Source organism: Eublepharis macularius, chromosome 5 (assembly GCF_028583425.1).
Source record: "Eublepharis macularius isolate TG4126 chromosome 5, MPM_Emac_v1.0, whole genome shotgun sequence".
Classification (NCBI taxonomy): domain Eukaryota; kingdom Metazoa; phylum Chordata; class Lepidosauria; order Squamata; family Eublepharidae; genus Eublepharis; species Eublepharis macularius.
Window position 1 is genome coordinate 52895589 of NC_072794.1, and position 26744 is coordinate 52922332.

The 26744-nt window shown below is 40.8% G+C and overlaps 1 protein-coding gene across 1 annotated transcript in view; it reads right to left on the reverse strand.

Moving 5' to 3' along the window:
• The window catches only part of DPYD (dihydropyrimidine dehydrogenase), a 765031-nt gene that overhangs the window by 517357 nt on the left and 220930 nt on the right, over positions 1-26744 (reverse strand). Inside the window, exons 6-8 of the mRNA XM_054980010.1 lie at positions 14203-14399; positions 12053-12134; positions 6025-6112 (exon numbers count right to left, since the gene is read on the reverse strand). Of these exons, the coding sequence (XP_054835985.1) occupies positions 6025-6112; positions 12053-12134; positions 14203-14399 (367 nt within the window). The remainder of the gene's footprint in view (positions 1-6024; positions 6113-12052; positions 12135-14202; positions 14400-26744) is intronic.

A 26744-nucleotide genomic window follows, 5' to 3' on the forward strand; every position in this document is an offset into this window, starting at 1 on the left:
TGGCAGTGAGGCTTCACTTGCCAGTCCTTTTGGAATTTTGCCTTTTGATATCAGCAGGTGGCCGGCAGACCCCCTGGGGATTACTGGAAACTGCTGCAGATTCCATCCTTCCATGAGAGGTTACAGTGATATAGCTCCTTGAGGATAGGGTGAATCTGCTTGGCTGGCTGTGGGAAGAATCTGGAGCCTAGAATACAGTATTGCTTTCCAAAGATCCTCTCATGTGATAGAAATTCTTTGACACATGGATTCTTTCCTAGAATCTCAAAAAATTCAAAAACACCATCCACTGTTGGTTGACTAAATTCCATAATCTTAATACAAAATAATTCTGGAATGGAATACACAGGCAACATATTTTTCAAGTGTGTTAATCCATTCTTGATTAATCCTGATCAGTCCATAAATGTACACATTAAACTGGATATAGTAGGTATAATCATTAATATATAACATTTTACAGTCATCTGCTTTGGTTTATAATTCAGTAGAACTGAGAAATAAATGAAGAAACAGAACCAACAGATGCTCTCAAAATCTGGTAATCAATCAAAGATACAGAAAACAAACAATAATTTTGTAAATTCAACTTCAGTAGCTTGGTAGTTGCTTTCTTTGACCACTACCAACCTGGCCTTCGTGAGAAAACAAACACAACCAGCAATATAGCCAATTAGCTTAAATTCAGGATTTAAATCTGGCCATGTAATACCTATCTCTGATGATATGAATAAAAAAATTACAAACTAGGCAAACCAAGCCACAGTCACTGCAAATAAACATTTACAACAAAGACCTTCATACTAACTACATCAACATTATTTTTGGAACATTTGATTTTGGCCAAAGGAAATCTCAGTGTTGCAGTTTTTTTCAAGTAGAACACCTGACAACTCTTTTCGGCACTTGTGAAGTCGGAGAAAACTTCTTGTGCTGAATGTGTGAATTCCAACATGCCAGTCTCATGGCAATCAAGGTGTGAAAAGTACTTCTCAAATGGTTGATAAAAATATCTTTACATACTTTACTGCAATATTGCAGGGGACACCCTGCCCCCTTCCAGCCAAAGAACAACTGGATCCAGCACAGCCAGTGAATCATAGGCTACAAAATCATCTTCTCTTTTAAGTTTCCACAGTGGTCATATTAGATTGTGCATCAATTTTCAATCTGTGCTGCAAAGAACACAAGCTTCTCAGATTTACTCAGTTAGAAGATGAGTGGCAGTAGAGAAGCTTCCCTGAAATACTGCTTTAACTTCTCTTTCATTTCTGATCTTTCCCTGCAATGTGTGGTCACAGAAAATGGTTGGGTGTGTTCCATCAGTAGATCAGATAGGAAATGAGACCAATTGTTGTATGAATTGAGGATGCTACTAGAACACGATCCAGGACCTTCTGCTATGTTCTGTGGTTCTCTAGCAAATGAGTCGATGTAGAAATGGTTTCCTGAAGATGGATGTTAACCATAGTTATTTGGCATTCGTATTCAGAACAGATGAATAACTCTTGTCCAATCAAATCTACCATCCCTTTTTTTCTTCATAAAAAGGACAGCTTGAGTCACACAAAAACATGAATACATAAAAAAACAAACAAAACCCCCAGCAATTAGGACACAGTCTGGGATCCCAAGCAGAGTAAGCAGAGTTGCATGATAAGAAGGCAATCTCCGCTCTTCTCTCATCGCTCTGAAGCCTTATTTGTTCTCCCCAATGATGCTGCTTTGGTTCAGCAGACCTGAAGGAACAGAGTGAGGGACAGCGGAATGGAGGAATGATCAAATATCACCCTCCTCCCCTCTGCAAATGGAAAAGCCATTTCATTGGAGGAGCTGCTGCCACACTAACTGAATGGCACTATCAGATGTAAGTCATTGCATTTAAAACAAAACAAAAACAAAAGCACTTGCAACTACACAAGCAACCAAATAGAACTGATTATCAATTAGGGAGCTCCATGCAACTCCTGTCTAAAAAAACACATTTAAATCTGTCCTCTAAGCTATTATAAATAAGGTTCTGTTGTGTATCTTTTGGGAGACTGTCACACAGCTACAGTGCCACAACTAAGAAGAACCTACTCCTTGCCCTTGTTTTTTCCTATGTGTATGTGTAGGTGGAGCCTGGAGCATGGATGTTCCTGCAAATCTTAGTACACAGGAGAGGATCAGCGATGCGTTGAAATATCCAAAGGATGTAGTGGAAACATAAATCTGTGAGAGGCCTACAGTGCAATCCTAAGAACATTTTCCTGGGAGTAAACTACATTGAGTAATTTGAGTAGAATTCTCAGTAGCCCAGTTTAGGATTGTACCATTAATTACCTAATTTTTTTAAAAAAATGAAAATAAGGATTTCCTCTTGGAATCAAGGAAATAATCCCAATTAATTTCAAGGCTGATGCCTTCCACTATAAATTATTATGAAATATAGACACAGAGAACTTTAGGTAGATGGATTTAACCTCAATGATCCTTCTGTTTTTAAAGAGGCAGAAGAATAATCCTACATTCATTATACTAAAACCGTAGCTAGCTGTAATTGGTTGTACTTCAGGTATACAAGGAGTGATGTAGTTTTAAATGAGTTCTTCAGGTCTCTATAGCACATTTATCATAATTGAAGGCTGAAATTCACTCTTATTTTTATCCAATACCCTCCCCCCACACCCACACCTTAATGATCAGCTTCTAAAGTGTGTGGCATTCTCCTGAAGTAGCCTGAGTATTAAAATGATAGCAATTATATATGAGGCACATGGAAAAAACAACAAATGCCTACAAATGTCATTCTGAAACTCAGCATCTACCATTTATGATTCTAAAACTTATTTTGAAAGTTTTTTTAAAAATCAAGAGGAATTAAACACCTTACAAACTTGCATCCTAACATATTTAAAAGCATTTGCTCCCCTGAGCAAATAGGCTTATTTGACTTATAGCTTGTATGCTTCATATAGCCACCATGTGGAGTTGTAATAAATAGCTTCCTGTAGTAGCTGTATCTGCACTATGACCCAAATAGGAGGTCTCCTTAATTAGTTGGGAGAATTAGCATTAAGGAGGCAAGCAAGAAGGAGCAACTAGGAATCTTCACCAATATTGATGGGGATTACTCCCTTAGAGAATTCTCAAAAGAATCAGGCAGATGTTCAACAGGAAATGTTTTTTTTTTATTAAAGAGAAATAAAAGGGCAAGCATACAAAAATCACATACAGCACACATACAAGGCTAGCTAAGAAAAAAAAAAAGCACCAGAGTGAGCCATGCATGCCAGTTGAACTCTCAGTAGACTCCTTCTTCTCAGATTGTAAGAAGACACAAGAAACTGTTGCCAGGAGCTCTTTGAACACCAGTGGTCCTTGGGCCCTGCTTCTAAGACTTCAGCGAGTAGCTGGTTGGCCACCATATGAAACAATGCTAAACAAGACGGACAGATCCAGCACATCTACACTTATGGTCAGTTTTCTTTCTCCTGAATCTTTCCTAGGTACAGCTGGGTTATCTCAAAACATTTTGAAATGTTGCCAGTAGTTTAGCCCAGATCTCAGTTGCAGCAAAAACCCCAAAGCTCTTTATGCATTCCCCTCTAACTTCAGGGATATTTTTTTCCCTGAGCCAAGGGTGAGAAGAAGAATGAAGGGTACATGGTTCGTCAGATGGATTAAATCAAGAGGGACAGTAACCTGGCACATTGCCTCATGTACAATTATCAAGAAATATGACCCCATGGAAATTCCTATGCATGGAAGGCATCAAACAAGGAGAGGATTTAGGATTATATAAATCACAATGGTCTGTAGTATAATCACATGAGAGAACAAACCTGCAAAGCTTATTATTCTGAATACCCAGATGGAGAACAACAGTTGTTGCTGTACTAAGAATTACCACTCTTGTAATCAATAATAGGAAAAAAAGAACAGTTGGGCAACTTGTTTCTTATTATGTTCACTTAGGCAACGTCTAGATCAATAAAGAGCATTAAGTCTCATACCACTCTTGCCTGTGCATTCTCAATATGCCTAGCGTATGTTGGGGAGGGATTTAGTTGCACGTTCACATTCTTTCATGGATAAGCACTCATTTCACTTGGAAAGGCACCATTTCAAAAAGCCTGGCGAAATGTTTGCAGCATAACAAGATTGCAACCCAAAGAGTTTTGTGAGAAAGACAACTGCATCAACTGTGCAAGCCATTTGTTTCCACGGCTTAGTGAAGAACACCAAATATGTCCTTTAAAGGGGAGGAGGGGACAAATCCACCCTGACACTTGCACACTCACAGTGAAACTGTACAAAGAATCAATGGACTTAGAAGGGGATTACTATGTTTGGGATTGCACTATAATTCGGAGCTAAAGAGTATCCTATACAATCTGCAACCAATTTGCCCATTTGTTTGTATGGATTTTAATATTGTACAGTGTCTTTAGTGTTTATTTTTAAATAGAAAGGCTGTATGTATTCTAATAAATAAATAAATAAAACCCATTATTTGAGTAGGGGAAGGATGAGACTTTAATCACTCTTTTTTCTCTGCTGCAAATATGATCGATTATTAACCTTTCTTTAAAAAAATATGCTCTCAGTAATGCAATTATGACATAACTATCATGAACAACAAATTAATGAGCACACTTCGCAGCCAAGAGAAATGCAGTAATTAAAGCCTTCTACTCTCCATTGAGAAGGAGCCGATCAGGAATGCATTCAAGGTATGCCAGGGCACTGTAAATGAACAGGAAGTGACTATTTAAGCACAATTGGAGAAGCAGATTCAAAACAACACTGGCATTAAACATTTAAAGGAGGTAGAGTGCCCTGGTATATGTGAATGTACTTCTCATCATGGACTTTGCGGGGGAGGAGGAGACTTTAATTACTCCATTTCTTTTGGCTGCGATAGCAAGATTGTGTGAATGCATGCTGGGAAATAAGTTGAAAGAAGCCCTTGCAAGGTAAGGCATGAATTGGCTCAATGGGCTTACTTCAGGTAAGCACAATAGTGGCTCTTGCTTTTGGGGATGGGCTTTGCCAGATTTTTTAGGAGACTATCAAGCTACATGATGTGCTGTGGGGAAATCTAGTTTCAGTTCTGCTTGCAGCTCAAGGCAGAAAAGGAATCCTTCAGCAGTGAAAAATGCTGACAGTATAGAAGAAACCTTTCTTCTTGTACACGCCATCATGGATGTCTCATCACAGTACTTTTGGGAAGTCAGGCATACCCATTCAGCCTGTCTTCATGGAAGGTGAACATGCAAAGGAAGTGGTCAATGTAAAGCAGAGACCACATTGTACCTTTGGAGAAAAAGAATTGCTTCCTATTATTTATTTAGTTACATTTTTATGACTCCTCCCCAGGAAACCTGCAACTGCGTGGTCATACTCTTAAAAGGTATCCAAGTAAATAGGAGTCGAATAAATGCAGGATATAAATATGTACACCAAAACAATCTATCTCATGGTAAGTAAACATTTCAGAAGGGGTTAATTTTTTTAAAAAATTACTGTTTTTAAAACAGATAATGATATGTTGATCCAATAATCTGCTGACATGAATTTAGCATAAGTAAAGTCCTAAAGGATTTTTGTGACTTAACAATCATATTGAGATCTTCTTGACTAAATTAGTGACATCTGTTAAATAAAGTGCTCCTTAGAAATGTGATAATTGTACTAGAACATATTGATTTGGGTTTTATTAACTCTCTTCCTAATGTAACACAGCAGCTATTTTCATGGCCAACATTGTTCATAGTTCCATAACTTCAATGAAATATTTCACATAGGTAATAGGTATAATTATATATTAGGAAAAGTGGTCATTGCCAGATGAGGTCCGATTAAAACTAGTCAGAGGTGGTGAAAACCCCTTATATTCTAACTATATCACTTGCACAATGGAAGCATTCAAAGGTCTCTTGCAGAGACACAGAAACACAGCCCATTTATTGCAGCATTAATCATACATAACAATACTTTCAGTAAAACCAAGTACAGAGAAGAATGATGAATACCTACCAATTCCAATAAAGACCGCTTTGTAATCATCTTCCTTCAAGGCACTGAGTGTCAATCCCTCTACTGAAAGTCCTGTGCCACAAATTATCTGAAAGGTAATATTATGAAGCTCATCATACCTTTATCAGTCACTTTTGTGCTCATGGTATCTTGGGAATAGGGGTTGTGCTGGTCTAAGAACATATAATGCTACTTGGCTGATCGGACAAGAAGTAGCTTAATGAACTTACCTTGACACAGGACAAGATGTCACACTCCTTCCCCTCCCTTAGCTCAGAGAAATCTAGGTTATTTGCTAGTGAAAATTACAAGACTGGAATAATTCAGAAATATCATTACAAGACCTTTATCCCCCTTCTTCCTTCTCCTCATTCCCTTCCCCACTTTGTGCCAGCTAGCACTTCAGTAGATAGCTAGCCAGATAATGGGCAGGAAGGAAGTCCTTCTGTCTCTCCCTCTCTTTTGGCTTCCCCCTCCTTCCCCTCATGATTCATCTGTGTTCATGCACTCAGGCAGATGCACATATTTTGCAAGCATCCCAAATGTTTGCTAATGGTCACTGACAATTTTGAGAAATGTCTAGTAATACTCACAAACTGAGATCAATTTTGGATCAAGCATGGGGGGTATTCACCCACTGGTCACTACATAAGACTCCAAATTAGTAAGATGACAAGACACATCAAAGAATACAGCATGGAAACTATTTCTGATCCCCTGGCCTTTTAGAGATGGGTCCTACCTTGACTTTCCCCCCCCCCCAAATCTCTAGCTTTCATGGCTGAAAGAAACAGCTTGGAAATGTTTGGATGGAGGCAGAAGTCTCAATAATTGAGCCTTCACTATGAATCAGAGATTAGGGTTTGAGCCCCTGCTCCACTCATTATTAGGGGTGTGCAAAGGCACACCATTTCGGGTTTCTCGTTTCGGGTATACCCGTTTTGGATACAGCAAAACCCGAAAGGGCTAGCCATTTCGGGTTTAGCAGTTCGGGTATTGTTTTGGGTTGTTTCGGGTTGTTTGGGGTTTTTCAATGGGAAAATGCCTCCGTCTTCCCGGACACCTGGGGGAGGCATTTTCCCACCGAATCAAGCCAAAATTGGTGGAGGCCTTCCTCTAACTCCTCTCTTAACAACCCCCCAAGTTACAGATCGATTGGATTTTTGGGGGCCATGTTATGGCCCCCCAAACCAGGTCCCCCTATCCTCGCCTAAGAGAGGGGAAAGTGAGCGTCTTTTTAGCTTGCTGCTGCTAATCTTCTTCATTATTTCCTATGGGGAAAAAATGAAGAGGCAGGTTTGTCTTGCCAGGGGTGGCATTTTGCATGAAGTAATAAAGATATATGTATGTATGCAAAATGCCCCCCAACCCTCAGGGGCCCTTCTCCCACCTCTACTCCCACCCCCCACCAAGGCTCAGCCAGCTCCCACTTGGGGGGGGGCATTTCATGGCCTCCCAAAGTAGGTGCTCTCAGCTCCCAAAGTCCACCCCCTACAGCCCCACACAAACCCAATTCCCCTCCAGCTGCCACACACAGACCCAAATCCCCACATTAGCCCCTCACAGACCCAAATCCACCCCCAGCAGCCCCACACCCATAACCTCAGGAACAGGCTGGCAAAGGCCAGCCCTCTCCTTTTGTTCCCTATGCTGGGAACTTCTAAACTCTCTTTCCCAGGGCAATTCTGCACAGCCCAGGGGTGCCACAATGGTGGGCAAACGTCTGAGTGCCAACTGGTCTCTGGGAAAGAGCACCTGACCTGACACACAGACAACCACCCCCTGACACCCCCACCACCTACAGAGGAGGCTGGCCAGCCAGCCCCATTGTTCCCTATGATGGGAACCAACTGCACAACAAAGAATAAAACACGAACAACACAAAATAAAGTTTTTTAAAAAAATATTTTTTCCCTTTCAAAGTACAAGTAGGCAAAGTATTATGACACATTACACCAGCAGTCCCCCCACAGAAAAATAACACAACACTCACTTAACATCAGAGAATCACAAAAGCACAATTCCTGTCAAAAACACTTTATTTCTTTAACTGCTTTAGGTTACACAGTACAACAGCAATTTTGACAGCAATTTTTTTGAGGTGATTCTTTAATGTGAAGTGAGTTGTGTTATTTTTGTGTAAGATACTGCTGCCATGCCCTTTGGTGTGCTCCCCTGCTGTGTAACCTAAAGCTGTTCAAGAAATAAAGTGTTTTTGACAGGAATTATGTTTTTGTGATTCTCTGACGTTAAGTGAGTTGTGTTATTTTTGTGAGGTGGAATGCTGGAATGCCCTTTGGTGTGCCCCCCCTGCTGTGTAACCTAAAGCTGTTCAAGAAATAAAGTGTTTTTGACAGGAATTGTGTTTTTGTGATTCTCTGATGTTAAGTGAGTTGTGTTAATTTTTCTGTGTGGGGGACTGCTGGTGTAATGTGTCATAATGCTTTGCCTACTTGTACTTTGAAAGGGAGAAAATAATTTTTTAAAAACTTTATTTTGTGTTGTTCGTTTTTTATTCTTTGTTGTGCAGTTGGTTCCCATCATAGGGAACAAAGGGGCTGGCTGGCCAGCCATCTCTGTAGATGGTGGGGGAATTTGAGGGAGGGTGTCTGTGGTTCAGGTGCTCTTTCACAGGGACCAGCTGGCACTCAGAAGTGTGCCCACCATTGTGGCACCCCTGGGCTGTGCAGAATTGCCCTGGGAAAGAGAGTTTAGAAGTTCCCAGCATAGGGAACAAAGGGAGAGGGCTGGCCTTTGATAGCCTGTTCCTGGGGTTATGGGTGTGGGGCTGCTGGGGGTGGATTTGGGTCTGTGAGGGGCTAATGTGGGGATTTGGGTCTGTGTGTGGCAGCTGGGGGGGAATTGGGTTTGTGTGGGGCTGTAGGGGGTGGACTTTGGGTGCTAAGAGCACCTATTTGGGGAGGCCATGAAATGCCCCCCCCCAAGTGGGAGCTGGCTGAGCCTTGGTGGGGGTGAGAGTAGAGGTGGGAGAAGGGCCCCTGAGGGTTGGGCAAGACAAGCAAGACAAGCCTCCCCCAGCTGTAAGTAGTAGAGAAAAGAGCACCTACTTGGGGGGGCCATGAAATGGCCCCCCAATTGGAAGCAGGCTGAGCCTTGGTGGGGGGTGGGAGGAAAGGTGGGAGAAGGGGCCCTGAGGGTTGGGGGGCATTTTGCATGCAAAATGCCACCCCTGGCAAGACAAGCCTGCCTCTTCATTTTTTCCCCACAGGAAATAATGAAGAAGATTAGCAGCAGCAAGCTAAAAAGACGCTCACTTTTCCCTTTCTTAGGCGAGGATAGGGGGACCTGGTTTGGGGGGCCATAACATGGCTCCCCAAAGTCCAATCGGTCTGTAACTTGGGTGGTTGTTAGAGAGGAGTTAGAGGAAGGTCCCCACCAATTTTGGCTTGATTCGGTGGGAAAATGCCTCCCCCAGGTGTCCGGGAAGACGGAGGCATTTTCCCATTGAAAAACCCGAAACGTTTCGGAAATCGCTGTTTTGGATTACCCGAAACGTTTCGGGTTTTCTGAAACGTTTCGGAAAAACCCGAAACAACCCGAAACAGGTTGTTTTGGGTTTTTTCGGGTATCATATACCCGAATTGCAAACCCCTACTCATTATGTCTTACTCTTTCCTGTACTAATGCTTCTCTACTTCTAATTATCAGAATTCACTCTGCCCAAGTCAGAGCCAGTTTGATATAATGGTTAAAAGTGGTGGGACTCTAATCTGGAGAACCAGGTTTGATTCCTCACCCCTCCACTTGAAGCCAGCTGGGTGACCTTGGGTCAGTCACAGCTCTTTCATTCCCACCCACCTCATAGGGTGATTGTTGTGGGGATAATAATTACATATTTTGTAAACCACTCTGAGTGGGTATTAAGTTGTCCTGAAGGGCAGTACATAAATCAAATATTGTTATTGTTGTTGCTGTTGTTGTTATCTCTCAAACTGTTTGAAATCAAGTGCTGCCAGCAAAGATCTAAAGGGACATACACAGAGTGAGGTAGGATTGGGGAACTAGAGCAAATGCATGTTAGTGATGCAAAATTGGCAGATGTTTTGTTTCACATATATCTATCTGCTCCCCACTCTCCCTGTTTACTAGGGACCGTCTCTATTTTCAAATCTCTGTTCCTGGTAAAATATTTTCCTTTTTTGTCCCATTTTTCTCTTTGGGGAACATGCTGTTAAAATTCTGTTAGTATGAACTGCTGAAACAGTCTTTCTTTAGGTTTCTGTACCCTGCACTCTGCACTTAAATCTCTGAATGGCACATTTGTACATACATCTCTATATCACATGCATGCACATGAACAATAAGGCACAAGGCACTGCCAGTCCACATCCTGCTGCTGCTCAGTTGCAAGCTGAACAATCAACAGACTGCTGTAGAGCAACTGAGCTTGTTCCACAGCATCTTTAACCCAGAAGAACAAACATCCTCTTTGCTTTTAAAATCAGTGGGGAGGCTATTTGAGTAAATGAACACACTTGTGTTCATTTACACACTTGTGTAAATGAACGCACTTGATATAAACACAAGTGGTGTCTCCATTTTCACCTGTGAAGTATTGAGGGGTATTTTTGTTTTAATTTTCTCTGACAGAAGGAAGAAAATGGAACAAAAACTTGCTGGGATCTTACAGCATTTTTTGCAAAATGGAATTTAACATTACCCAGACTTCTTACAAGAGAAGGATCAACATTAAAATCTGCCTGCAACACTGAAAAGAATGGAAAATGCTTGTTCATGTGAATGCTAAAGGTGCCTATCAAAACTCCCAGCGCTTCAATATGGGCAGAAGAGCATATGAAACATAACATCTCCCCCCTTTCTCCTTTCCTTTTACCAACTTGGCTGTAATTTATTATTACAAGATGATATAATAAAGCACAGGTGCAAATCTCCTCAAATAGATGATTTATATCTATTGATACACGATACAAGCATTCTACTTTATTATACAAATGCTATGGATTTTGTGTTTGTGTGTGTGTGCTGAAAAAACAAATATTTGATATTTCTTTAGGCCGCATCCTATAACTGTTTAAAAGTGCAAGTTATTCTTACAATAGGAATTACATAAATAATAAATTCCAGGGCTCAATAAAATACTGCATTCTTCATCTGAAAAAACTGTAACTATTCTTACTTTAGGTGTGTGGCGGGGGGTGGGGGGGTGAAACCACCTCTGAGAAGCAGCGATATTACTAACTCAAGATCACAAAGAATGAAATGGATCCTTCCTTCCTCATGGGTCTAGGTATACAGGGCTTAGATAATATCACAGGAAATTTATAGGAACCAGAAAAATGATATATTTCTTTAATCAATTTAAAATTGTATCAACATCTACTTCCCTGTCTAAAAGTTTGATTATCCTGGGATAAATTCCATGCAAATTCAATTTATCATATCTGGGCAACAGTCAGTTATTATGACTATTAAAAATGTAAAATGAGGAGGGGAAAGCAGTTGATCACAGAACACACAAAATTGTTGTTTTTCATGCAAGTTTAGCAATGGCTGCAGCTTATTAAAAAGAAGTGACTCATTAATGCTCGTTTGATTTAGCGGTTGAAAATCTTCCATGTGAGATTTCATTGCACACATTATAAGAAATCTGAGGTAAGGAAAGACACCACAGATAAATGTTTTAAGAGATATCTAAGTTGCATTTTTTAAAAAATCTGCAACAACACAACATGATTAAAGAAATCAAATCCTTCCAATAGCTACATAGAACCCCTAAAGCAATTTAGGTATTTGTTTCTTACAGACAATTAATCACATGCAGGCAAGCCAGATGAGAACTATTGATTGCCCTTTTCCAAACTAGTGGCATTCAGACAGCAGACAGACAAATGCCCTGAGCAAGAGGAAGCATCTTTCTGCCTCTGCCTGGTGTAGCTTTTAATTGTTCTTTACTAATGTGCATGACATTTTGCTGTTAATCTTGGGCTAAGCTCTGGCTCCTTTTCTTTCTCTGAGCTATACTGAGGCAGTTTATATTTTTCATTACCTTCACTCCGAGGTCTTTCATAAGCTCGATTTCAAAATGCACTACATCATATGGAAGCCGGAACTGGGGGATTTCAGATGTACTAGAGAGAACAAATAAAACAGAGCTCTCAAAACAGTTCCCAGCTGTTTGACAAAAGAGAGGACACCCTGGAATAATAAACGTTAGAGAAAAAAACACAGGGCAAATTTAAGATTACATTGGAATCTGTAAATAGAAAGCACTGAGCACATCTTTAACCACAGAAGGACTTGACTAAGCTAGAGATTACACACCAGCTATCCCCATTAGCAGTGAAAAGTTAAAAATCGAACAAGATCTTAACAAAAACAACATACAAAGCTTACAAAGAGTACTATTACAGTATCTTTAGAATCATTATTACATGACTTGTATATATTTTACTGCATTGTTTTTAACTTGTGCAATCTACTCTGAGTGTCAGTGAGAACCGTAGACTAGTAACAAAGCAAGTAAATGAATAAATATTAAAACTGAAGTCCAGTACATGGTTGAATAAACTCATTCCTAAATTCAAACTGCCTCTTTATTATTAAAAAAATGTTCTAGAGAAGGTACCCCTCCCAATCCAAATGATAAAGAACCCGATGATATACTATAAAAGGATCAGCAACCAAAATCTGAGTTGAGTGAGAATCTACTAAAAGCTCTGTCCTTTAAGAGAAACTTGATAAACAGCATTTCCCATCTAGTTTTTTTCAACCTTCTTGATAAGAAGCACTTGGAATGTCAACCGAACTCAGCCTGAGATGAAGACTCCTTCCGCTCCCCTTCTTTAATTACTTCATAATGAAAACCAAACACTAAACTCTTCCCCCTTCTACTGTTTGGCTACAGAGATTCTTACATTAAAACACCTCTTTGGTTCTATGGTTTGCTGTTCCTCTGTCCCCATTCATTTTCTTCTCTTAAATCTTATGGCAGAGCAAAAACCATTTTTGATCTGCTTAAATGTACTAACTTGAAAATAGGTAACAGCGTGTTGCCAGCCATGTGGCTACTCGGTTATGGATCCCTCTTCTTAATAAATTAAGGTGGGAATACTGGACTTAATTCTCTCTGAACTGTTACAGTTAACAGGTGAAAAGCTTAGAACATTAAAAACTCCATCCACTCCATAAATTCCCCTCTAGTAGATACCTGATTTGGCCACAATTTTGTATGTACGCTTATTTCTGGAATACATGAATCACACTGCCAACCTAAACGAATGGGTTTAAAAGGTGTAACTCTGCTCTAGGGTTGTTATGGGGCTCTTTTTCAAAATTCACTTTTTTAGCCACTCTTATTCTCTTATTTCTCTTTTAACAGTAGGATTTCTCTTCAAAGAGAAATCAAGGCACCCTTTTGTATCTTCAGCCCTTGCAATTGTTCTATGTTATACATCTCAGGGTGGTGCTCTAGCAGGAAGATAGGAAGGATTGTGAAGACAATCCTACCTCTGAGTATCCTACCTCTGAGTATTCCAAAATTTTGCCAAGCTTTCCTGCCTGCCCCTCTTCTCTTCAAATTTATCTTTGATCAAAAAAGAATTGATTAGAAACTGACTCCAAATTTCTAAAAAGAGAAAAGTATTGCTGGATCTCCAGGAGAAATTGAGTAAATAGGAATTAAGAGAATTTCTCTCAATCCTTTTCTGTTCAGCATCACACTGTAAGTCTCTTTCAAGTCTCCAGAATAAATTTTAAAGTTTGTTGATTTGATTTAACTTGCACACAGAAAGTTTTGGGTTGGATCCACTCTGCCAGTAACAGAATTCACAGAAATCTGTTTACTGCTTTCCTCACTTTTCTACAGCCCCCTGTGCCTCTAATGGCTGCTTCTGGGGGTGAGGGAAGCCTTGGGAATGGCATGGAATACAGCAAATGAAGCACAGTGAGAAAGGGGCATTGGAGGAAAACCACCCTCCAGTCCCATACAAATGGAGCAGGAATCCAATCAACAGTAGTAGGCATTTTCTTGTCCCTGTTCACAATAGTCTGAATCCAGCCCTCTACTTTAAAAAAGAGAGCTTGATTTTCTTCTCAAGAACCCACATATCTTCCTAAGCTTTGTTTGCTGTTTATTGATTATTTTTAAAAAAGGGTCTTGAAATTCTTTATTTCAGATTTTAAGATCACCGTATTTACCTTAAACCACCAATGTAGGTTTCCTTTTCAAAGATGGTGATGTCCGAGTAGCCCAGACGAGCCAAGAAAGTAGCACAGCTGACACTTGCAGGCCCAGCTCCAAGAAGAGCTATTTTGGCATGGTAAGCACTGGGCATCTCTTCAGGTGGTGGCAAAGATGGACTTCTAATCTGAGGGATATTCATTGCTTTAAATACCTGAAAAACAATATACTCTCTATATTAATGTGACAGCTATAGTCTTTCCAACGCACATTAGGGGCATCTTTCTGACAGTCACAAGATGGACATAATTGTTTTCTTTCTGCATCTTCCATTTCTTTACTATCAAATTCACACAGAACTAGATGTTTGGATAAGGGCCAAGTAAATTCAGCATGCATCAAGTAACAGGTTGTCTAGTTGCCTGTGATAAAATATTGTGTTAGATCATCTTCATGCTCAGAATAAAGCACAGTCAGATTGCCTGCCAGTTTAAAGAGCATTGGGGGATAAACAGTCTCAGTTAAGCATGAAGGAAGTTTATCTCCAAATGAACTTTAAACTATCAAACAAACCTCGGAGGATGTAGAGGGATGACTTCCAAGAAGAGGTGTCAGCCATTGGTCTCCATTCTGATCATATGTCGGATTAATCTGGCTGGAAGGTCATTCGCAGGCACAGGACAGGTCAGGGCAAGCTATATTACTGACCTAAGAAAAAATGTTTCTTGGAAGCAAGGGCCAAACTATCCATTACATTCTAGATCCACAATTGGATTACCCAGTGTGTTGTTTAACCTTAAAAAGTAGTTACAGAGTATGTGTGTAGGGGTGATATGATTTGGATGAGAGATATAGAACCAAGAGTTGGCCTGACCAGTTTTTCCTATGAAAACTTCACCTTCTCCAGGAATTTGTTACCTTTCCAGAGCTAATGGCCACTGGGGAAGTGCCCCTGGGAGTAGTTTAAAAACTCCCCTTTTCTTGTGTTGCAGCCCTAAATGCAATTTTGCCCCTCTTCCACAACTATTTTTTAAAGGCTAAACTACATATCAGGGGATTCATTCATGGATTCCTAACATAACATGCAGCTTGGCTCTGAATCATACTGTAATCGAAAGAACTAAGCACACGTGCTTACGATTCCAGACTCAGTGTAATATAGTTTATCACAGGCACATATAGATATCAACCTTAGATTACTAGCATTTATTGGGATGATATAGGCTAAGCCAATAGTCTACCCAATTGTAATATTAAATAGAGTAAAGGCTAGCATGACTGCAATGTAGCGGTTGAGAAATCATGCAGTCATGCGAGAAATTCTAAAATTTAAGGCTGAGTGCTTAGCTTTTAATTTTGCCTTCTCGTGCATACGGCTTCGAGTTATCACTACAAATCCAATCTTTTTAAAATACTTTTCTTTCTGCCTAGGGTTCTCTGAGCATTTTACTTATTGATACTGACCATCTATGGTACACAGTGAAAATTCTAACTTGCTTCAGTGCTTGCTAAAAGGTTTGAGGTGCTATTTCACAAACTTTTCTTCAGCAATTCATGAAATTCTAAATAGGTTCAACTCTGCAGATCCTATTAGGAAGAAGATATATCACCGTCGTCTGAATATATGTAAATAAATGCTTTATTATGAAAAAGGAAAATCACTCCTTCAGCCACTATTTACTTAGGAAGAAGCAGCAATGAGCCTTTCTTTTTTTTTTCCCCTCAACGTCCCATAGTTTGGACTGGTTCCACTTGCTGGCAAACTTACCCGCCCCCCTCCCCCCAGTTAGCACCTTAGGAGTACGCAGGGCTGCCAGACTTATGTCTAGGCAATGCAGTGAACTAGCACATCCACATTAGGGCAGGACCAGCAACCAGAAATATTTCCTTGATCACAAGTAGCACTTTTTTCAAGCTATCATAACAGCACAAGCCACTGAGGCCACATATACAGCACAGCAATGTAAGATGTGGCTTTACATCCTCCCCAGGCACTCACAGGGGGCTTGCCTGCCAAGTGTAAATTGATCCCTTCTCTGCTATCTTCTTCCGCATACGCTTACTCAAAGCACTAAACAGATTGGTTCTTAGGGTGCTGCTGTCTTTAAACACTTGAAAATCTGTTCAGAGGAGGGAGGAAGCTGGATTCATGACTGACATATGTGGTCAGACAATGTATTTGTTTTACTGAAATCATTCCAGACTCAACATTCGCCCAGTAAGTATGGAACCCAAGGCAAGTAACAATAATAAAACCAACAAAGATAAGAAACATTATATCAAAAGTCAGCAATAACAAATTTAGAATAGCATCCAAGTTGTTACCCTTCAAAGCCAGAGTGTTAAAAAACTTCATCCCATGGGAGTCAAAGGCCCTTCTACAAAATTCAGCCTTATATATCCTCCAGAAATGCACAGGAGATATGGATCTTTTAAAGCTCTCTAGTAGGCAGCAATATAGCATCAGAGTGGCTACCGGAAAAGACTGCAAATGGGTAGCCATTGTTCATACTCTCTCAGGGGTTGGAACTACTAGAAGTCAATGCTGTGGCCACCAGCAGACCTACTACATGGCCTCATACTGCGAGAGATAGCCCACTGTGTAGAGCCATGCTGTGAAAAGGTTAGTGGTGATGGTGCAATTGACATAACGACTCACCAGTCAGCACTCTGCAAATCTGGCTTCTGCCAAAAAAATCTCAAGAACAGGCTCCCTGAGAGTCCAGACCAGGCAAAAAGGTAGTGCATCTGTCTTCGCCCTTATTCTCTATCTGTGAATATCTCAGATGGGGAGGGGGCAGCTGTCAGTTGCAACCATAAGTGCTAAACAACATATAGACTGAGGTATTTTCCACATTGTGACAGGCTTGTGTAATTTCTCTGTTGTTGTTGCCTACATAGTGTGGCAACAATAAGACTTCCACATGGCAGGTTTCACAGTAGTTTCTGCAGATTGTATAATGCACCGCTTAATTAAAACTGTAGTTTCCAAGTGTGAATTACACATACCTGAATGCAGAAAAAGAATTGTGAATGTATTTTGTTAGTATTATGTTCATAAAACATTTTCCCTCTATTTATTGTCAGCTATGTTCTACAAAATGTTTAGCTCTTGCATGCTTAGATTTTGAAAAATAAGTAGTACTCATGATTTTAAGAAGCAAATGGACATAATAGAGGAAAAGAGAGACAAAGGTAAATATAATTTTGACCTATATTACAAGAGGTCTAACATGCACTTCTGTTAATAGTTTGACTCTACTTCCCATATTATCTGGTTCCAGTTGTTGCCTTGGAAACGGCAACACACACTTTTCATCATAAATACACAATGCAGATGGAATGGAAGCCTCCAATCTTGACATTTGGCTGTAAGTATTTATGATTTATTTAAATGTTTCTCATTTTTGTGATTTTACCAACGCATGTTTAAAGAAAGCTACTGAATTCTAAAGGATGGGAAAATATGTAAAAAATATTATAGATCTAAAGTTGGTGTTCCAGGGCACAAAAGCAATATATTTCATTAGTGAGTTTTCTCTGCAGTATGCATAGATGATCAGTCACTGCAGAAAAACACAAAGGGACATCTGTCATGTTCACAAAGTTGATGTTAAAGTCATCTCCAATTCCTGCTATGCCACCATTTTGCATTCATGTCAGGGTGCTGAATACCATACGCTTATCATTATGCCTTGTAGTGCAGTGTTTTTAGCCCCTTCCTCTCTCTCCAGAAACTCATCATAAACAGAAGTGCTATGTGAGAGAGTGGTTCTAACATGTCCATCCAACATGAACAAAACATGGGACAAAAGATTCCACACAGAGTCCTCCTCACATATGGTAAAGACTGGGAGATAATAATTTATCCAATGGTCATGGCCAGCTGCCACACATTGTCTATAAAATACTTCCTAGAACCACATTTCAGAAGCAGCACACATCCCAATTCTTATTTTACTTCATTTATACCCACCTTTCTCCCCAATGGAGACCCAAAGCCGCTTTTATCATTCTCCTCCTCCATTTTTCCTCACAACAAACCCTGTGAAATAGGTTAGCCTAAGAGTGCCTGACAGGGCCGAGGTCACTTAGCAAACTTCCATGGCAGAGCCATGTGTCGCCTAAACCTAGTCCATCACTCTAGCCACTGCGCCACAGACCCAACTTTCCTGTGCTCCTCCCAACAACTTTTCTGGCATCCTCAGAGATTAAAGAGATGTGTATTCCAGAGCATCCAGTGTGATAGCCCCGTCACTCCAGAAGAGATTTCCACTGGAGGCAAAGAGTACTCCCCTCCCTGTCTCTATTCAGGAAAGGCTGCAAAGCTCCCTGTTTTGGAGCAGTTTGGGGGGGGGGTGTCTCTGTGCTCTGTCAGCTGCTGCTATCATTGCTTTTATGGATGGATTGTCGTGTTTTAATATTTTTTGCTATTATTTGTGGTCTATATATGTGTTTTATATTTTGTGTGAGCTGCCATGTACCAAACTGGGGAAAAGCAGGTTACAACTAGATAAATGCATCCTACTGGAACACATAGCACCACTCACCATCAGAAAGCTCCCAGTACCTTGGAGAATTTTGACATCCATGCTATGAACTGCATGTAGTTAATGATAAAGGGATTCTCACCCTCCCTCAGTTCCCCACTTTTGCCCCCATGCTGTTTATGAGGGTCCTCTGACTCACCAGGAACAGAATGGCAGGGGGAGAGCTCAGTGAATTGTAAAGGAAAGAGGAAAAGTCCCATTCCCTGAGATTCATGCTGCCCACAGTTTGTTGGATACAAGCCATTATCCATGTCCTGCATCACTACGTAAAAAAGTAAAGCTAGTGGTGTGCTGCACATTTCTCTTTCCACCCATGCCTCAGCTCTTAGTTCTTATCCTGCAGTCAGACATGTGCACATACTTGAGCTCCCTCCCTCCCTCCCTCTCTCTCAAGCACACACAGGCAAACACAGCAGGCACCTCTCAGTCTTTCCATTCTTTCATATCCAGAATACCCCTGACACATTATTTCTGATGGAAAGCAAAAGATGATTTGACAAAAGCGGAAATTTATTCATATCTCCCAGGTCTAAGAATGCCCTCATAAAAAAGAAAAAAAAACTACTGGACTTGATAAAGATACCATGCAAAATAAATACCTCCTAAAACTGGCTCTATGCATTAGACAGCCAATTTGTATGCCCTTTTAAGATCCTAGGGAGAATTAAAAAAATTATAGGCATCTGCCAGAAACACGTGATGCTAATTAGCAGTAACTATATGTATGCATGGCACCTTGACCCTGAATATTCGCAGATCTCTACCAGCAATGCCAGCAAGATGGCTTGCTTTGTGCTGTGGAAGTGGCACAACAAGTCAGTAAGTCTCCTGCCCTATGCACTTAATCTGCTGGCACTGTATGTTTTCAATTGGGCTGTAAATCTTGGAACACATAAACGGCCAGGACCACAAACCATTTATAGTGCCATAGTGAAGACAAAAGGGATTAGCTCAGCTTAATTGGTTTATAACAGCAGAGCTAAGTACTTGGGCAGGTATCCTACTCAATACTTAGGGAAGATTGCACAAATATTTGAAACAGCAGTACTTTCTGCTATACTGGTACAAAATCCCCTAATTGCTTATACTCGGGATCTCCTTCTCTGCTTGCATATATTTGAGAAGAAGCAAGTAAGGAGTTGAAACTCAAGAAAAAGGCAAAACAGTTTATTAAACATAACTCTGAATAGCTCAGTGCATAGCCAAGTGATTTTCAAAATTAAAATCTTTGCCAGTAATAGAATGACAGGGATGATTTTGCCCTACTTCTCCTCCCCACCGAAGATCTTTGTGTTCTATGGCATTTTGTTCATATGGCTCACCTGTCCCTTAGGGGTGGAAAGGAAATGTGAAAAGGACAGACTTCCATGAGCATCCTCGCACCTCAGAGGATATAATACCTTTGCTAGTTAAGCCATACATTTAAGCCCCCTAGTCAATACTTATGATGCCTCTTACAAGAAGACTGACCAGAACTGCTTGCTATTGGAGCTCCCTTCCTGACACTTTTTAGTGGTTTCAGGATGGAAGGGGGAAAAGGGCTTAACCAATCAAAAGAAGAGGGATAGGCACAATTTTTCCTTCCTCAGAAGCCCAAAAGCAGTGACATTTTCCTCTAGGATCAAGTGGGGTTTGCACATGGCGCTTTTGGGAAGGTAAATAGCCACTAGTTTGGGCACTGATTGTTAGACCTACTGTTATCAGAAAAGGTACCCATTAGGAGAAGTCTGATGGGAATACTGGGAATCGTTTGGGGCTTTGTGGGTATCATTTGGGGCTCTGTGTGAAAGCAGATAAAGTGCATGATGAAGTCCTGAATGGTAATTGCAAAAATCAGCAGGAAATCCGTATTCCAGAAGCACCATTTTCTCACTGAGAATCCTGGTAAGCTTCCAAGGATCCTGAGTGTTGCCTAGAATACAGTTTGAAATATACTGTTGTGGCTCAACAGGTTTCAAACAAAAAATGATCTCTCTTAGGGTCAACTAAAACTAACTCATCAGCAGGCAGTTATCCTTCATAGAGTATGTGATCTTCCCTGATTCTGTCAAACGCTTGTTAGTATTATGTCATTGAGAAGCTGTCTCTGCTAGTTATTTCAGGAATGCTCCTGCATGGAATTTCCTCTTTGCAAGCTTTCTCTCCATAAGAGCAAAATTATTAGATTGTGGTGGACTCAGCCCTAATCGCCTCTCAAGAAGCTTATTACTCAGAATGTAGGAGCATCCTGCCAAGAAACTTTCACAGCACCTTTTTGATGCTCCCCTTCTGCTTTTGCAGTACTACCTTCTTTTTTCCCCCTCACACAAGTTATGGGGTTATATGGTTATTGCATTAGTTTAATATTTTCAATCAGCCAAGATTCCTAGTAGGAGGTTCAGATGCACCATGTTCTGGTGGTTCCACTCCCAGCTCTTGGGTAGTTTTCAGAAAGAGCTTTATCTGTTTGTATTAATCATTTTGATCTTTTATTCTGTAAACAATTAAAGCCAAGGTTCTCTGATGTAACTGTTCTTTATGCATATATGAGCTAATGAAAAGTATGCATCTGAGTTTTATTTGGAAATAATAAAACTCTTATTTTTTGTATCACTGTGATAGGAGTCTTGGAATATATTTGGGTAAGTGGTAGTAGGGAAATTTATAATTGGTAGAAGAGTAGCAGTTAAAAAAAATCCCCTATCACTGCTACTGGGAGGTCTATTTGTTCCTGTATGAAATTGCTCAGTCTTTAAGACCTGCTCCAGGTACCCTTGACATCAAAAGTTAGACCTGCAGTGGTTGTGGAGACCACTTGTTCAAGGAATTGATCTGCAGACAGAGTGGGGCCAATGTGTCATTCATCTAAGAAATGCCTTTTTAAAAAATTCTACAAGGTTTTTAACAGTTAACTTTCATTCAATCTCCACTTTTAATTTGCTGAATGATCATCATTTTACTGATATGGTTATCATTTTTATTATTTTATGACAATCGTCTAGCAGCTTGTGTTATTTTACTGTTTAAATACTGACCAGTTTCTATTCTACTATTAAGATCCCGGTTTTGTTTTTTCATTCATCATTGCTTTTTCGATTATTGAACCAGGTTTTTTTTGGGGGGGGGGGGCGGGATTAAAAAGCAAAAAGTAAAAAGGGATTATATCTGTCGAGGATAAGAAATCCATTCATTTTCCATGGCTGGAATAAAAGTGGAATATTTTAAAATTGCATTATGAATATGACAAATTGTTACTCTTTATCTGTTCTATAATATATAAAAGTCATTAGAGGCTTTAGAGATTGCTAGATGCAAAACAAAATCTAAATTTTGCAACAGTTACGAGCACGAGCAGGGCATAAATAGTGTATGTGCTCTAAGCGTATGTTTGCATGCATATATATTTCAATAAATTTTAAATTATTCAGAACTATCACATTGCTCAATTGTATTAGAACTCCTGATACCAATAGATCACTTTAAATAAACTTAAAGTACTGTGATGAAAACCATTCAAAGCTATTCATCCTATGCCAGTTTTAATATCAATCATCATGAAAGCACATAGCATTTTTAATAGATTTCTAAAGATTTTGGAAGAAGAATGGTAGATATTTAACAAAATCTATCAAGGCATAATTCTTCCCTATTAATCACAGTGTTAGGACTAAAAGGAGACACAAATCAAGGTTTAACAGATATTACTTGCATTTGGTTTAAAAACAGTAATAATTTAGTATTTTATCACTCACACACTTGACAAGAGTTTAATATATTTCTTTTCCATGAGTCATGAGCATTTAGTTTCCTTTGTTAATTTCATGCACAGAAAGCAAATCATGCGTGAGAGAAAGCAAACCATTTGCCTTGTAGCGGTAAAACAAAACGTTCTGTTCACAAGTAGGATTAATAAAGGATCCAACTTCAACTGATCTCAATGGATCTCACAAGTTAGTTCACTTTATAGCTCCTGGCCTTTGCCTTGGGTTGTCCAAAGTTCACAGGCATCCTTGCAGGTTGCATATCGCAGGGATGTGACCAAAAAGTAGACTGAACAAACCAGAAAGGGGAAGTCTGATCACTTTCTTGGTGCAGCCATGAGAACCAAGTATTGCAGGCCAACTTCAAACACATGGAGAAGTGTGGCGACAAATAATTGGTTCAAAGGAGTTCCTTGCCTTTGCAAACCACACAGGAAGAAGAACATTTATAACCTGAAATTGAGATGTATTAGCTCCTGCTTTTCAGTAAAGTACAAGGGCCTGCATGGCTACAGAGCAAAGTTTCAATGTGACTCAGTCAGTACCCCTGACACTGGCATACCTCCAAATCTAGAGACATCCTTAGTGAAGAACTTAATCTCTGCAGCACGAGCTGTAGACTTCATTGGTCAAATTCAGATTATTTCCATGCCTGCAGATTTTTGCATGATTTTTACCTGATGAATTGCTCGTCATGTTTCATAACATCACATAAACTGTCATGGTTATTCTTGACAGGAAAGTTAGTGCCTCATTAAAACAGGGAGTAGCCTTCCTAGAATGTTCCTGCCTTCTGTTTCTTTCTGGACATTGTTCTGCCTTTCTTACCCAAATTGTTTTCTTTAATCATTTGTAAAAGGATTCATCAATATGATTTTGAGTAGTTACTTTTTCTCCAATTTAACACTATCACCTTGTAATTTTTGTTCCGTTTTTGGGTGGTGTTTTTTTGGGAGGATTTAGTTACTTCATACAAGCCTTCCTACATCACAATATTAACAAGATGTTTCAAGGTTATTCTTCCCTTTTGTCATATAAAAGTTATCAGTGATTATAGGAAGTGTACAAAGCCTGTGATGATTTAAACAGCGAGCCGAATCCCTGTATAAAAAACCTGTATAATGAAAATGCAAAGCTAGCCATGTAATGATAATGATGCCTATACAAAACTTACTGCCATAATTATTCTGCAACAATCCACAACTTGCGGAGAGCCACTTTTGCATTTATTCAACCAAAACAGCTGCATCTACTTCCACTCCGGGCATGAGGCCTGCACTTCAGGGAGGCTTGCAAACTGACCCATTCCTCTGGTTGCAGCTATTTCAGGGTGGGAATCACCTCTCAACCACAAGCTCCACCAGGCAAGGGCCTTGTCCAGTTTTATGAAATATGGAGCAGGTGCCATGCCGGTGAACACTGGAGAATTTTAAAATACAAAACAACACCCTGGTTCTTGACTAGAGCAATCCATTTGGTTAGGAATGTCTGATAGAAAAAGGAGCATGTACGATATACATTAGGCTCTTTAAAAAAAAAACAAAGCTTCAGGAACAGGGCACATTTCAGGGAACACAAGAAGAGCCCTGCTGGATCAGACCAATAGTTCATTTTGTCCAACATCCTAACTTGCACATTCAGTTACTCTGGAGGGCCATCAACAGATCATAGAGGCCAAGGCCTTCCACTGATGTTGCCTCCTGGCACTGGTATTCAGAAGTTTACCACCTCTGAATATCTAAGTTCCATTTAGTCACCATGGCTAGCAGCCACTAATAGACCTATCCTCCATGAATCTGTCTAATCTCCTTTTTAAAACTGCCTATGCTTGCCACCATCTCTATACCTTCTGAGAGTGAATTTCACATCTTAATTACTTGCATAAAGAAGTATTTGGGTTTTTAAATTTTTTTTGACATAATTTATAGTCTGCCTTTTCTCACTGAAACCCAAGGTGGGTTACATAGTGTGAGTTAGTATAATCAATATCATGACATTTCAATGTACATGTAATGGGCATATACAAGCAATTTGCAAGATTTAAGGAGAAAGTAAGAAAGAATGAAAAGAAAGGTTTTAAGATTTAACAATGTTGAAACAGAGTATAGGCAAATTCCATGACTAATATATTATACAACATAGGAACTAAGTGGGATCATACTCACAGTAACAGTAGTGAAATCTATGGTCCCTCTTTTTCTCTTTACTGATGGGTTCCCTATCCCTTTACTGATGGATCTTTTGAGCCAACTTCCTTACAGTACATCCTTCCCATCTGAGCAAAAAGCCCTATTGAACAATTCAGTTTTGCATTGATTACAGAAGGCCAGGAAAGTGGGAGCTTTCCTGACCACCTTAGGTAGACCATTCCATCACAGAGAATGCCCATGTACGGGCAACTGTTGATTTTGCCCATGAGAAGGGTGAGAACTGCTGAAAGCCCTGTTCAGATGAGCAAAGTACCCATGGTGGAATACAGGGAGAGAGGAGGTCCCGTGGATACGATGGGCCAAGACCATGAAGAGTGTGAGCATCGCCTTACCAGGCATCGGAACCAGTGGGGGGCACTGTCGCCAGGTTGCCCCCCTTCAACTGGCACAGGAGGGACCTCAGATATGGGGAGAGGAGGGGGTATACAGCACCCTACTCCCTCTCTCTCCCTGCTGGAAAGACCTCTTGGCTTGCTCGCCCTTTTCCCTTGTCTCACTTTCTCTCTGCAACTTTAGGTTCTCAACAGGTCTCCCAGCTACTCCTCTCCAGTCCTCCTGTCACGCCCGTTTTTATGGGGCCATCCTGGCTTCTCCTCCCACCTCCCTGCTTGTTCCACCCTACCCCTGCTGTTGTCTCCCTCTACTCTGTGTGATGGATAGCCCTCCCTGCCCATGAGAAAGCCTCCTGCCGCACTCCCTTGTCCAGGTCTCCTCCCTGGCTTCGCCCCACCCACCCCCATAGCTTGGGGCTGGCCAGGCCTGCCCAGCATCAGCATTGGCATGAGAGTGAGGCACATGGCATTTCCTCGCCACATGGCCCATTGACGCCAGTCCTCCCACCCGACTTGTTGGCAGCGCTGCGTCTTTCCCCAGGGTGGGCAGCTGAGGGTCAGCTCTACATAGCGGACCTCCCTGGACTGGTGGCCAGCAGTGGGCCCGCTGTTTCAGTGGCCATGCAGGCTGTCTTCATCTGGCCAGCCACACTGAAGTCAGCCAGTCCACCGTGGCCACCACACCACTCCAGCCTACGGCCCCAGCAAGCCTGCTTGTGCTTGCCACGTTGTTCCTGGGGCTGGTGGTGACCAACCTTTCTTTGCCAACCCGCTCTTTGGCCCCTTTGTTGGGCCTTCCAGTTGAGTCCAGGCAGGGGGAGCCGCCACTCCCAGACAAAGAGCTTTGTAATGATAAACCAATACCCTGAACTGGGCTCAGTAACTGACATAAAGCCAATGGATTGACTTTAGAATGGGAGTAATATTCATGGTTTTCTTAGCTCCTGATAATAGCCGAGCTGCAGCATTCTGTACCAAATGGAATCTCCAAATTAACTTAGAGAGGAGACCAATGTACAGTGCATTGCATTAGTAAAGTTTCAATGTTACCATGGCATGGATCCAGGTGGCCAGATTGGCCGTACAAAGGTAGGGGCCACTTCCAAGCTAGGCTGAGTTAGTAGAAAGCATTCTTTGCAGCCACCTTAATTTGCTTTTCTTGCAGTAGCACTGGATCCTGCTAGGCTCTTGACTGAGTCTGCAAAGGTCAGACAAATTCCATTGAAAGTGGGAAGCACGATATCTTTTTGTCTGTCCTGAATCTACTGCACATCAGCTTTATTGGATGCCCTCAAGTTCTAGTATATTTTGGGAGAGGGAGATAAAGTTCTCTCTGTGTGCTCTCTCTAGTCCACGCATAATGATTACATTCCCTCCGAGTTGTATCTTTTTTAAACTTGAAAGTCCCAGACTCTTCAATCTTTCCTCATAGGTAAAGCGCTCCAACACCCTAATCATCTTGATTGCCCTTTTCTGTCCTTTTCTCAGCTCTGAGATGTCCTTTTTGAGATATGGTGACCAGAACTGCACGCAGAATTCCAAATGAGGCCATGCCATAGCTCTATACATTATATTGTTGGCTGTTTTATTGTCAATCCCTTTCCTAATAATCCCCAGCATAGAGTTTGCCTTTTTTGATATTGCGGAACCCTGGCTTGACTTTGTCATTGCATAATGAGCTATGATCCAAGGCCTCTTTTCCTCTCACTCTCAACAAGTTCAGACCC